General features: G+C 37.8%; 2 protein-coding genes across 8 annotated transcripts in view; one reads left to right on the forward strand and one right to left on the reverse strand.

Moving 5' to 3' along the window:
• LOC128018815 (protein kinase C zeta type) overlaps positions 1 to 14,487 on the forward strand; it is a 101,942-nt gene that overhangs the window by 40,990 nt on the left and 46,465 nt on the right. For 3 of the 4 annotated variants that reach the window (XM_052604594.1, XM_052604598.1, XM_052604595.1), the window contains one exon: positions 11,871 to 11,956. In XM_052604594.1, the coding sequence (XP_052460554.1) occupies positions 11,871 to 11,956 (86 nt within the window). Of the gene's footprint in view, positions 1 to 8,654; positions 8,731 to 11,870; positions 11,957 to 14,487 lie in introns of those variants that run through there. The other variant, XM_052604599.1, reaches the window with a different exon arrangement.
• LOC128018816 (uncharacterized) lies at positions 2,943 to 7,705 on the reverse strand. 4 transcript variants are annotated; one of them, XR_008184985.1, is made up of 4 exons: positions 7,243 to 7,705; positions 6,964 to 7,180; positions 6,496 to 6,885; positions 2,943 to 3,282 (listed from the first exon to the last, which is right to left on the reverse strand). XR_008184985.1 is itself a non-coding variant. In XM_052604602.1 (3 exons), exons 1-2 carry the CDS (start codon positions 7,384 to 7,386, stop codon positions 6,499 to 6,501), a joined length of 810 nt encoding a protein of 269 aa, XP_052460562.1. In that variant the 5' UTR covers positions 7,387 to 7,705; the 3' UTR covers positions 2,944 to 3,282; positions 6,496 to 6,498. The 4 variants fall into 4 exon arrangements, 3 of the variants coding, with proteins under 3 accessions (XP_052460562.1, XP_052460563.1, XP_052460561.1); XM_052604602.1 differs by having other exon boundaries at positions 2,944 to 3,282; positions 6,964 to 7,705; XM_052604603.1 differs by having other exon boundaries at positions 2,945 to 3,282; positions 6,496 to 7,180.

The raw sequence follows: 14,487 nt of genomic DNA on the forward strand, positions 1-14,487 counted from the left end.
CTTCACTAAGTAGCGTTGTGTGATCACATCTCAGCTGTGCTAATTCAGTTCAGTGTGGAGAATGCAAGCCGTTGACTCTATTCTAGTCCTGCTTATACCCTCAGGTGCAGCATCGCCCTCCATCCACTGGAGCAAGGGCAGATTTATAATGACGGGTGTAGGTTCATGAGCGTGCTCTGACTGAGTCGCTGGTGTCAGTGGTTAAGTGTAGACGTTAAAGAGGATGGGGGAATTAAGGACAGCAGGGATGGCGAATGAGGGCACAGTTATGATGAGAGTTATATAGAAGTGTAATAGATCATATTGTATGTACAGTAAGTGCTGATGACTGTGATGAATGTTTTCACCGTGATGAGTTTTTCATACATTTAACTTCTGTAGTGTGTTGCATTTCTAGGTGAAATAGAATTTCAGTGGGAAATAGGGCTAGGTGATATGGAAAAAATATTTTAGTGATTTTATCACCTTAATAAATATTGCAATATCTGATAACATCATCTATTCAAGCCTCGTCTCTATCCACCCTGCACCTGCTTGGAGACAACATAGCCGGCATGCACCGTAAACACATATCAGTTTGTTTCTTTATCTGACACCAGCCTGTTACTCAGTAAGCTTAACTTAATTAAAGGTTTGTTTTATTTTTCTTTGTGCTTAATATAAAACATTAGCTTTGTTGTTATGTTAGTGTTGTTAATTTCTACACTGCTCTTATCCAGAATTTATAAATGAATTTCGTTTCGTGAAGACAGCTGTTGAGTTGAATAGAGTTCATTGTGAAGGTGGACATTCTGGTGGTGATTGTAAAAATGATAAATTCACGTTGATGTCTGCAATGTTTCTCTTTCATCTTTGGTGTTGCCGCCTGAGTAGACATATTTCATGATGATAAGTTAATTTACTTAACATGTAGCACTGTTTTATTAAACTTGTAGTCAAGCTATAAGATTTGTTATCTGTCTAAAATTAGCTGTTGTATTTCTCCAATTATATATATATATATATATATATATATATATATATATATATATAAATAATAATAATAATTTTATAAAGAGTATGCATATTCAATCCCTGGCCTTAAGTAAATTAAGTGATTCTAGAATAGATTTTTTATTTACTATTAATTAGCTACAAGCATAGGCTACAAAATATTTCATTCATGTTATATCATGTGAATAAATATGTGCATGGTAACTACAGGACTATGTCAAATCTATTTGTAGTTTTTTTCTCGATATTGGCTATTATCTTTTGTAACTGACTTTTATAATCGACATATCGATACTTGCAAGACATCATCGATATTCGACAATATTGTCATATCGCCCAGAAATAATGCTTGGATATATCTTAGTTTTACCCATCAGGGTTTGATTAGATTATGATATGTAGGCCAAGATGTTATTGGTCAATATTATTTGTCCTCACCAGTGTGATATTGTTTTCGTCTTTAGAAAATAAAAGCCATTTCCAAGGAGGAGGAATTTATAAATGTTACTGAACCCCCCCCCAAATGCACAGCTGAAGTGCTCATGTGATGTTGCTGGTTGTGGACATATACACAACAACATATTGTGGAGTACTCTTTCTCTCTGTGGTCAAATGTTAGGAATAATGACAAAAAAAAAAAAAAAGGTGCAGGGTAACTATGGCGACAGCACAGTGTGATTTCTGTAGGTCTCTCCCTGTAGGGGTGAAGTTAATAAGATTAGAGATAGATCTTAACGATGATAACTCTAAAGACCATGGCTCTCTCTTTTTAATTAGTCCTTCACTTTCTCTCTCTTTCTCTCTCTCTCTCGATCTCTCTCTCTCTCTGTCATGCACACACACACACACACACACACACACACGTTTGTTTTTGTGAAAAGTGGGGACATCCCATAGGTGTAATGGTTTTTATACTGTAGAAACTGTATATTCTATGGCCCTATACCAACCCTACACCTAACCCTAACCCTAACAGGAAACTTTGTGCATTTTTACTTTCTCAAAAAAACTAATTCTGTATGATTTATAAGCGTTTTGAAAAATGGGGACATGGGTTATGTCCTCATAAGTCACCCTCTCCTTGTAATACCTGTGTCATACCCATGTCATTATACAGAGTTGTGTCCTGATATGTCACAAAACAAGAGCATGCATGCACTCACGCACGCACGCATGCACGCACGTGCACACACACACACACACACACACACACACACTTACACACACACACACACACACACACACACACATTTAAAGCAAAGATATTGCTGTGTAATTGTGTGTTATGACATCAACATAATCTGGTGTTCTGGCAAATAAATAAATACATGCAGAAAAACAACAGCTCTCCAGATTTGATAGTTTCATTACTCTGAAATAAAAAAATCAGTTCTTGTTGTCGTCCATATCACATGACACAAACACGTGTTAGCGCACACACACACATACACCTTTAAATGAATCTGTTACTTTCTAATCTGGCTAATACTAATACATTATTTAGTGTTTGTGTTATGCTGGAAAAACTCACTTCTGAAATTATGCATTTACAAAATTTTCTGTTTTGTCAAATCAATAATTGAGCATATTGCAGAAAGCAGTTAATTATATATATATATATATATATATATATATATATTAATATAAATAAAAATATTTGATTTTGATGACTTCTTTCCACTTTTGGTCAGTAAACTGTTTTGGTTCTGTACTGTTTTCCGTCGGCAATGCAGTCTATTCAGAAGAGTCGCCTAGTGTTTGTTTTTAATTATTTGATGCTCTCTTAAAGCCTGTGAAAGTTTAGCACAATCAAACACTTTCAGATTTGAGGAGATGTGCATAGATCCAACTTCTTTTTTTTTCTCTTGCAGATTGAGAAGAGAGAAAGAGCAGATATCCTTTGTGTTTTCTTCCCATCACATTCTACTGAGGAATTATTTTTGTATTTCAATTCAATTCAATTCAAGTTTATTTGTATAGCGCTTTTTACAAAATAAATCGTTACAAAGCAACTTTACAGAAAATTATGTTTCTACAATATTTAGTAGTAGCTAGTAGTTTGTGCACATTTGACAGGATTTTAGAAAAAATAATAATAATAATACAAGACGTAGTCAGCTAGACGATGAACTATCAATATTATTAAGTTATTATATGATTCAGTCACACATTTAGCAATAATTGTTAGTTCTGTTTGTTGATTCAAGGTTAGCATCATCTGGGGTCCTCTGAGGGTCAGCATCATCTCTTCTCAGGTGTTCTGGATCCAGACTGGAGCTTGTTTAAATCCTAGTTACCACGGGATGTAAATCCCGTGGCGAAACATAGAAACAAAATACAGACATCATTAGCATAGCTGCTGATCCAACAAAGTAAAATTAGTTTAACCCAAGCTAATGAATAAAAATGCAACTTTGAACAGATGCAACTACACTCACAATTAAAAAGAAACATTATTCGAATGCTTGGCGAAAGAGATGTGTTTTTAATCTAGATTTAAACAGAGAGAGTGTGTCTGAACCCCGAACATTATCAGGAAGGCTATTCCAGAGTTTGGGAGCCAAATGTGAGAAAGCTCTACCTCCTTTAGTGGACTTTGCTATCCTAGGAACGACCAAAAGTCCAGCGTTTTGTGACCTTAGGGTGCGTGATGGGTTGTAACGTGGTAGAAGGCTAGTTAGGTACGCTGGAGCTAAACCATTTAGGGCCTTATAGGTAAGTAATGATAATTTGTAACTGATACGGAACTTAATAGGTAGCCAGTGCAGAGACTGTAAAATTGGGGTAATATGATCATATTTTCTTGACCTCATAAGGACTCTAGCTGCTGCATTTTGGACGACCTGTAGCTTGTTTATTGAAGAAGCAGGACAACCACCTAGAAGTGCATTACAATAGTCCAGTCTAGAGGTCATGAATGCATGAACTAGCTTTTCTGCATCAGAAACAGATAACATGTTTCGTAGCTTGGCAATGTTTCTAAGATGGAAGAATGCAGTTTTTGTAACATTGGAAATATGATTTTCAAAAGACAAATTGCTGTCTAATATAACACCCAGATTTCTGACTGTAGAGGAAGTAACAGTGCATCCGTCTAGTTGCAGATTGTAATCTACAAGATTCTGTGTAGTGTTTTTTGGTCCAATAATTAATATCTCTGTCTTATCTGAATTTAATTGGAGAAAATTGTGTGTCATCCAATCTTTTACATTTTTAACACACTCTGTTAGCTTAGATAATTGGGAAGTTTCATCTGGTCTCGTTGAGATATATAGCTGAGTATCATCAGCATAACAGTGGAAGCTAATTCCGTATTTTCTAATAATATTACCAAGGGGCAACATATATATTGAAAATAGAAGGGGACCTAGGACGGATCCTTGTGGCACTCCATATTTTACTGATGATAAATGAGATGACTCCCCATTTAAGTAAACAAAATGGTAGCGATCGGACAGGTAGGATCTAAACCATCTTAGAGCCTGCCCTTGAATACCTGTATAGTTTTGTAATCGATCTATGAGTATGTCATGATCTATGGTGTCGAACGCAGCACTAAGATCAAGTAAGACTAGAAATGAGATGCAGCCTTGGTCTGACGCAAGGAGCAGGTCATTTGTAATTTTAACAAGTGCAGTTTCTGTGCTATGGTGGGGCCTAAAACCTGACTGAAATTCTTCATACATATCATTTTTATGCAGGAAGGTGCTCAATTGAGCAGACACAACTTTCTCTAAAATTTTAGACATAAATGGAAGATTTGAAATAGGCCTATAATTTGCCAGTACACTAGGATCTAGTTTTGGTTTCTTAATAAGAGGCTTGATAACCGCCAGCTTGAATGGTTTTGGGACGTGTCCTAAAGTTAACGACGAGTTTATGATATTGAGAAGCGTTTCTTCTGCTACAGGTAACAGCTCTTTCAGTAATTTAGTGGGTACAGGATCTAATAAACATGTTGTTGGTTTAGATACAGTGATAAGTTTATTTAGCTCTTCCTGTCCTATGGTTGTAAAGCGCTGCAGTTTATCTTTGGGTGCGATGGATGAAACTGAAGTGTTAGACGCTGTAGAATCTACATTCGCTATTGTATTTCTAATGTTATCTATTTTATCAGTGAAGAAATTCATAAAGTCATTACTATTTAACGTTGGTGGAATATTTGAATCAGGTGGCATCTGGTAATTTGTTAACTTAGCCACTGTGCTAAATAAAAACCTTGGATTGTTTTGGTTATTTTCTATGAGTTTGTGTATATGCTCTGCCCTAGCAGTTTTTAGAGCCTGTCTATAGCTGGACATACTGTTTTTCCATGCAATTCTAAAAACTTCTAAGTTAGTTTTTCTCCATTTGCGTTCAAGACTACGAGATACTTTCTTGAGAGAGTGAGTATTACTGTTATACCATGGTACAGTACGTTTTTCTCTAACTTTTTTTCAATTTGATTGGGGCAACAGCTTCTAATGTATTAGAGAAAATAGTGCCCATGTTGTCAGTAATTTCGTCTAATTCGTGTGTATTTTTGGGTACAATTAGCAGTTGAGATAGATCAGGCAGGTTATTTGCGAATCTTTCTTTGGTGGCTGGAACAATAGTTCTGCCCAGACGGTAACGCTGCGACATATAGTTAATATCAGTTATACGCAGCATGCACGATACAAGGAAATGGTCTGTAATATCATCACTTTGAGGTACAATATCTATAGCAGTAAGATCGATTCCATGCGATATAATTAAATCTAGTGTATGATTAAAACGATGAGTGGGCCCGGTGACATTTTGCTTGACTCCAAAGGAGTTTATTAGGTCAGTAAACGCAAGTCCTAATGTATCATTTGCATTATCAACGTGAATATTAAAATCTCCCATGATTAGCGCCTTATCAACTGTAACTAGAAGGTCTGAGAGGAAATCTGCAAATTCTTTCAGGAATTCTGTATACGGCCCTGGTGGTCTATACACAGTAGCCAGAGCAAGAGATACATTAGATTTCTTTTGCATGTCTGACAGAGTAACATTTAGCAGAAGTATTTCAAATGAGTTAAACCTGTATCCTGTTTTCTGGGTAACATTGAGAATATCACTATATATTGTTGCAACACCCCCGCCACGACCAGTCTGACGGGGCTCATGCTTATAACAGTAGTTTGGTGGAGTAGACTCATTTAGACCAAAATAATCATTTGGTTTTAGCCAGGTTTCAGTCAAGCAGAGTAAATCAAAACTATTATCTGTGATCATTTCATTTACAATAACTGCTTTTGGTGCGAGTGATCTAATATTTATGAGCCCAAACTTTAAAAATTGTTTTTGTTCATTTACTTTACATTTTTCTGGTTTAATTACGATAAGATTTTTTCTAGATCCTACATTATATTTATATTTTGACCTCACTATTCGGGGAACAGACACAGTCTTAATAGGTTTTACAGCGCAAGTACCTTTAGCATTTAAGCGGTTAGGACAAAACTCATCATAATGGTTATTTGAGAATTGTCTTACTAGTCACATGGAGCGAAGTGTCCTGGAGATGTTGTCAGAGAGAAGCTCCGCTCCAATTTTGCTGGGGTGTAATCCATCAGCGCGAAACAGTCTAGGACGCTCCCAGAAAAGATTCCAGTTATTAACAAATAGCAGTTTCTGTTCTTTACACCATGACAACAACCATTCATTTAAAGCAAAAAGTCTACTGAACCTTTCGTGTCCTCGTCGATACGTGGGCAGTGGTCCTGACACGACGATCGTCGCCGCGGGCGTCGTGCTGCGAACCGTCTCGATCAGGCTCCTGAAGTCCCTCTTCAGCGTCTCCGTCTGCCGCAGCGTGGTGTCGTTAACCCCGGCGTGAAGCACGACCGCTCTGGGGCTCTCGCCGTCCTTCAGGATCGCGGGTATCTGCGCAGAAACATCGAGAACACGAGCACCAGGCAAACAATGAGTGTGCACTTTACCTTCGGCTAACGTAGCACTTACGTGTCGGACGATGGAGTCTCCGATGATCACAGCGTCGCGTCCTGTCTCGCGGAGGGGAGCGAAGCGGTTCTGGATGGAGAGCTCGAAGGCAGGAGGGGGAGAAGTAGTCGCCCGGGACCCGGCTCGCGTCCTCCGCTGTGGATGCACCCAGGGTCCGTGGTGTCCCGGCGTCGCAGTGAAGGACATCTGGGAAGATCGCGTCCTGGGTGCACCGGGCCTGCGCAGAGAAACACACGGAGTAGACGTGGTGGGACCGTTAACAGCACGCTGTATACTTACCCCGGACTTGTGAGCGTCAGCCCGGGATGATTCCAGCGCGGCTCTCCGCTCTCTCAGCTTGGCCTGCCTCTGTTCCAGGTCGCGAATCTGCTTCCCCACGGCCTCGAGCTCGAGCTGCACAGAGTGGAGACATTCATCCGCCATTAAAGCAAGTAACAGTGAGTACAGCAGTGGTAATGTGTGAGAATAGAGTATTAGCAATTTAAGCGCAGTTAGCAGCAAACACGCTTGCTGATGCTAACTGGCTAAAAGCTAATAGCGGACCCGGGAGATCAAAATAAAACTAGTGATAGCGAGGCGCTCTGATTGTTTTTGTTGTAGAATACAATAGAGGATATATTCACGCGTTATATAAACGGAAACAATGATGTATAAAATTGATTTTTAAGTTAAAAATAGTCAATGAAAAGAATATAGTGACGGAGCTCAAACGCAGTACAGCCGTCAACAGCAAACAGCAAACAGGAAGTATCTGGCTCTAGATGCTTTGCAAGTGACTTTCAAGGCAAACCTAGTTGATTTATGTGTTCCCTGAAACTGGAACGATGACCATGGTGTTGTTAGTGGCCATGGGGAATTTAAAAAATGTGCAATATCTACAAACCAACCAAATTATAAGAGGCTGCTCCGATTTAATGGAGCTCAGAGCAGCATCTAGATTTAAAAGTAGAGCTTCTAGTTCTTATTTATGACGTTCCTCTTTTGATGCCTGTTTTTGCACTACACAGTGTTGTCAGTGATGCATTTTGTTGCACACCATTTGGCAAATCACTTTGTTGTTGTTGTAGATGTTGCTGGATGTTCAGTTTATTTTTGCATGTAGAGTGTTTGAGTGTCAACTCTCACGGCCGGATGTCTCGTCCACCAGAGCTGCTGGCATCTGCCACGCGTGACACAGGAAGCCAGTGTGTGTTGCCATGGTGATGATGGAAAAATTTAATTTGTGCCTGCCGCACCCTCAACTAGACGATTGGTATCAGCTCCACTCAAGCAGGAAAAGAATTTAAAAGCAGTTCCTTCATGAGTGAATCACTCGAATGCATCATTGTGACTCAAAATCACTAACATGTCATGAAAGACGTTGCCAAATTTTCCAGTGCACGTCAGAGCCAAGCTTGCTTTTACAGTTGCTTTAGTTTTACAGGACATTATGAGGCAGTTTCTGACTCTGACAGTTGTGGGATTGAGAGGAGAGACTTCTGTGAGGTAGATTATAACAAATACACGTTTCATTTCAATCATTCAGTTTCTGAGCCAAGATGTTGGCTGGGCTTCAGACATAAACAGGTCGAAGAACAGGTGTTTCAGTGGCCATCTGGATGATTATGATTATGAGCTGTTTCCTGAGCAGCTGTTCTTGGGCTGCAGCAGCGCTGTGCTCTGTGAGGGGGATGATCGTGTGTAGTTCTGCTGAGGTCTGTCGCTGCTTTGTTGAAGGAGAGGAACATGGTGAATTATTCTGTTTGCTGCCAGAAGATAGAGTGTAAGGTAGAGACTGGCTGTTTTAAACATTTGTTGGAGAAAATCAGCAAAGACGTGTAAATTTAAATATGACATGTTATATATGTATGTGGCATTTTGTTTTACACTAATTAAGTCTATACTTATAATGGATTTCAGGAGAAAAAGTCATAATGTCTTCACACTATCAGTTAACTGGGGTTTTATTACTATGTACACAAATTTGGGGTCAGAAATTGATCATAAGTGATGTTAAAGACATAATATATAAAATATTGTTACATTTCAGTATTCTATTTCAAATAAATCCTGTTCTTTTGAACATTCTGTTCAGCAAAGTATCCTGGAAAAATGGGTTATGGTTGTATGACATATATGAAGCAGTACAACTTCATTCAGTACCAAAAAAAAAAACCTTAATAGATCACGTTTAGGGTTACTGTTTTTTGGTTTCACAATATTACTGTATTTTTTTTATCAAATAAATGCAGTCTTGGTGAGAATTATAGAAAATCTTACCAACCCCAAAATTATGAATGATAATGATAATTGTTATGATTGAATGAATTTTAGGCATATGAAAACCAACATCAAGGCAGGCCAAGATGCTAAATATGAATTGATATATAGATACAGATAGACATTTTAGTTTTTTATTGAACCTATTACTAGGCATGTCAGTTCTTTATCCAATCTAGCTTAATATGCAGACAAATCTATAATTAAGTTATTAATTATAGGTTGATGTAGCTGTCAAAACTGTGGCTCTGTGGTACTGTAAAAAGTAACTCCAGTTGTTTAACCAGCCCGACAGACTCATTTTAATTCAACCAATGATGTGATTTTTAGATGGGGCCATCTGTTTTAATGAGCAATGACAAGAATATAGTTCTTTAGGAAGAAGGTTCTGATTTTTCATCATCCTATGTTTCCATGTGTTCCACGACATGATCAGTAAGAAATAGTCAATTCGGAAAAATACTTCAATTTATCATATAATTTTAACAAGATTATAAAATCATGACAGTGGCTGTTTTCCCCCAGTTTGGTTTGATGTTAAAGTTTAAAACTCAGCTCCTCTCCTCATGCTGAACTGCTCTGTTGGGTGTCAGTTATTCCTCTGGAAGACCGTGAGTTTCAGCTTTATCATGTTCTGTTAATAAATCATTCATGTTGTGCAAGTTTGATGTTAGACAGTCTGAATGTGTGTATATGTGATGAGTATACTCCAAAGCTGCATGTATACTTTGTGCCACACATGAGTTTCTGAAGGCTTAATGCAGACTTTCATTTACTCTTTGCTTCGATCTCTCTCTTGTACACACAAGCCTTTGAATCTCCTCCTGTGCTCATTAGTGGCTGACACTTGAAAGTTTTGACAATATTTCAATATTTTATTGGTTTTACGTAACTGAGCTGCAGTTGAGGGAAGAAACATGAAACAGTAGCAGACACAGCAAATCTCCAGGGCTTGAGGATTATTCTCAGCCTCTCCCTTACGCTCGAAAAATATGATGGTCTGCCAACTTAACTGGAAGATAGTAACAGAGAGAGATAGGGGTATCTGACGAACCTGTGGGTCATCAGCGAGAACAAAATGCTGTTTTTCTTTCAAAGAATTTAAATATAAATGGGTCTCATTCATGAAACACGAGCAGAACGAATTTGTGTGTAAATCGCGTGTAAAGTGGTTTTGGCGTAAATTTTCGGATTCATTAAAACGTTCGTATTTTCCAAATGTTAGTTGGTATGAAAGAAATCTACACCTGCTCCCAGCCCCGCGTAAATAGTGCGTTTAACGTCTGAACGTTTTGCTCATTAATACGGCTGCATTTTAATTCACCTTAATCGGGTACATATTTACACAGCATTTTGAAAAAAATATTATATATATTAATGACATACGGTTTTTCTTTTAACTTTTATTATGAGAGCCAGTAATAGGATCTGTAATATGCTGCCAAACTTCCTTTTTAGGACCTGATACGCCACTAGTACACTTGAAAATAAAATGTGGCGTTTTGAATGAACTTCTGATAATAAAACTTCAATTTCTGCAGCTGAGAAATGTTTCTTTTTCAGTCGCTTCTGAGAAGACATGTTGAAATCCTTCGTTTGGTGTCATAATATGATGCTCATATATAGTTGTCAGTCGGATTTAATAGGCGGGATTTATGGTAATTGAGAGTGAGCGTGCACGCGCGTCCCATTTACGACTGATTGGAATTCATTAACACACACACACATTTCACTATCACATCTGACGTTTACGAAGTTTTTGTGAATCAGGAGAAGAGTTTTCGGGAAGTTCTCTTTATGCGCAAATCACTCAGATATTTACTCGTATATTTACGAATGTTTCATGAATGAGACCCATTGTTTCTTTAGTGATAAATACCATTGATTATTTGGTTCTTGTCCACATTATTGTCATTTGCAATAAGCTGTAAGTTGATTTCATGGACTTCATCATCTGGAACTGTAGCAACAAAACATCATTTACTCTCACATTGTTCTAAAGTTGTATGACTTTTGTCTGTCAGGGTGGAGATTGTCTTGACTTCCATTGTGAAAAAAAACATTATTCCTAATATCTATTTGGTTTACGCAAGAAAGTCATACAGGTTTGGACCAACATGAGAAACTCTAGCACACTCTTTTGGACACCTACCTAATTTTCAGATGCAGGTAGTAATTTGGTCAATCAGGTCAGCTCAGAAACCTCCCAAAAAGGTCATTTTTCATGTTTTCAAGGTGGTGAGACATAAAGATAAAACCTCAGTCAGCAGATCAAATTAGGTCAATGTATATGCTTGTCACTTCTTAAATGAGCCTGTATACATTTGACCGAAATAATGCTGTAGGGAATAACAGAACAATAAGAGAAAAGAAACAAGAGAGTGAGAAGCGGAGGGTGGGTCAGATGGAGACAGGGGAAGAGAGCAACAGAGAGGGAGGGATTGATACAGTAGCTTTCTTCTGTGGGACAGGTTTTCATCCAGAAAATCTGTCTACATTCAGGGTCAAGACCAGCCACACCTCTGTCCATCCCCCTTATTCGATCACTCGTCTTTGAATCCACTTCCCTCTTTCCGTGTTGGGATTGATTTTTTTAATTCCTCGAGTCCTCATGCTGCTCCTATACAACTGTTTCCTCTCTCTCCTAGAATCAATCTACCGCCGTGGAGCTAGACGATGGAGGAAGCTGTACCGGGTGAACGGGCACCTCTTCCAGGCCAAGCGCTTTAACAGGGTGAGTTAAAGTCCTCTGGTCCTCTCCATCTTGAATGATGATGTCTGACTGGATATACTACATGTACTTAACCCACTTTGTTCAGTTGTATGGCTTGTTTACTGTATGTTGTGTATGGCAAAAAGCAACCTTACGGGAAATGTCCTGGTATAGCAGACAAATGTATGCTGTCCTTTTGAACTTTATTCAAAATTGATAATAATAAGAAATGTTTCTTGAGCAGCAAATCAGCGTACTAGAATGATTTCTGGAGGATATACATTGAAAATATACTGTATAAAAATATACAAGAACATTTATTTAAAAACAAGTTGTTTTAAATTGTAATATTTGCCAATTTTGCTTTATTTTTGATCAAACAAATTCAGCCTTGGTGAGCAAAACAGACTTACTTAATATATGATAAATGTATTTCTATAGTCTAACCCTTCTCTTTAAATGAATTTTTTTGATAATGAATAAATGAGTGAGTGATTAAGTTGCTGTAGTAGCGGCTATTATTAACTACATCATTAGCTGTTGTAGTGACTATTTTGATAAATATCTGCACATGTATGGTTGTTTTGTTTTATAGACTATTTATAAGCAGCTGTAGTAGTAACTGTAAGCACGTTTAGTTGTAGTAGTGAATATCTATGTATGTTACAGTAAATATACAGTATGTAGATTTCCGAGTAACTGTTAGCATATTTAGCTTTAGTAGCAAGTGTTAGCATATTTAGCTGTAGTAGTGACTGTTACAAAGAAAGTGGTATGCTTGACCATTGGCTTCAGCCCCAGTTCTCCAACTTAAACCCAATCTAATGCTTGAATGAAAAACATCATTCTGACTATTAGAAAGCCTGTAGAAAGTCAAGGAAGAGATAGTTATGCAGTGATGCCCTGAACTTTAATCAGATCTCATCCCTGGAGGGATTATGTTAATGCAAACCTCTTCCTGCAGCAGTCTTCATTGTTTAACTGAGCAGAACATGTGCCAAGACAAAGAAGAACACCAAAACAACATAAGTGAGAGTGATAGAAGAGAGACAGGGTGGAACGGAGATAGCTGAGAGAGACGGAGAGGTACATTGTTCTTTTTGCCAGTGCTATTCTTGCAAAAGCTGAAAGTCTCTTTTCTTGGAGAAGTTTCTGTGCTTCTCAGCAGAGATAGAGGATAAGAAGAAAACAGAGAGGCATATGCTGAGCACAGTGCCCTCAGACAGCTCCCACTCACAGCAGGTGTGTGGCACGTTAATGAGCGTAAATTAAATCTTCTCGCTTTATCAAGGTGATCGATGTACTGTATGACCACATTATGACCAACAGGGTAGAGATGCAGGATGACATCATCAAGCTAAGCAGAAACATGGCTCCAAAATCATATGAAATTATGTCTAGAGAGTCTCTTTGTTAAGATCAGATTTCTTGAATAGCTCTAATGCTCATGTCAGACTGCTGAGAGTGCAAAACTCTGCTTACCCCAGAAACCCATTTGAGTTTGGGATCGTAAAACACATTTAACCAAGCTAAAGGTGGCTTTTTAAAGACGCAGCGTGTAATTTCTGCACCATTAGTGGCATCAAACAGAATTACAAAAATATTGTACACAACAGCATACTAACATTTCACAACCCTCTGGCTGCATTATACTGTGCACAATGTGCACATTTTCTGTATGAACCGAATATATGGGAGATCTACACTACTGCATTTGTTAAAATACACATTGTACAGAATACTGTATCCCATAATGCAGTTCTGTCAGACCTTCCAGTGAGGTGCATCAATGTTTAATATCTGTTATTTAATATAATAATTTTACGGATTATTAGATTATTCAATTTAGGATTTTTTAAAATTTATATTTCAGGATATTATATATTATTTTTATAGTTATTGTGTGTTATTTATTAAATTTTTTGGTTTGTTTTTAAATATTTTAGTGTTATTTTTGATTATTCTTAAAGGGACACTAAGTAGGAATTACTCCCATCTAGTGGTGTAATTGTATTTTGCATTCAAACTAATTTTGCTCTCTAGCGCCTCGCTTTTTCAAATGCACGTTGCATCTACGGTAGGCGATATGTACCAAAAAGCTTTGACGGGATGTCTTCTAATAGCACTTCGTCGAGTTTTCCTTCAGGTGAACAGGTGTGTTATTTCAAACAAACAGCAACACGACCATAAACAAACGAATGTTACAGTATGAATTACTGACTGTGGAAAACATGAAATATTGTAATTAGTAGTTATGTCTTCTTTATTCGTTATATTTTCTGAATAACGTGCATTGTTAGATATAAAAAAAATATTGTAATATAGATTGTAACACTGACTTACCTGTCGAGAAGAAAACTGGCCACTTCAGCGTCTCTTTTGAAATCTTTATCCAGCATTAGCTCTTTCCACCTAGAAAAAGCTTCCCCGACATTAACTCTTGTTTTCTGTAATCTACGGTCACGTTTCCTTTTACATTCTATTTTTGACTGTTTTGGCGACGATGTTTTCTTCTCCTGTGGTGCGGCATATGTATGGTCCATAATAAGAAT

The sequence above is a fragment of the Carassius gibelio genome, chromosome A8 (assembly GCF_023724105.1).
Source record: "Carassius gibelio isolate Cgi1373 ecotype wild population from Czech Republic chromosome A8, carGib1.2-hapl.c, whole genome shotgun sequence".
In the NCBI taxonomy this organism is placed as follows: domain Eukaryota; kingdom Metazoa; phylum Chordata; class Actinopteri; order Cypriniformes; family Cyprinidae; genus Carassius; species Carassius gibelio.

Coding starts and splice junctions, on each gene's coding strand:
- LOC128018816 (XM_052604601.1), bottom strand. CDS start 7,386: ATGGCGGATGAATGTCTCCACTCTGTGCAGCTCGAGCTCGAGGCCGTG.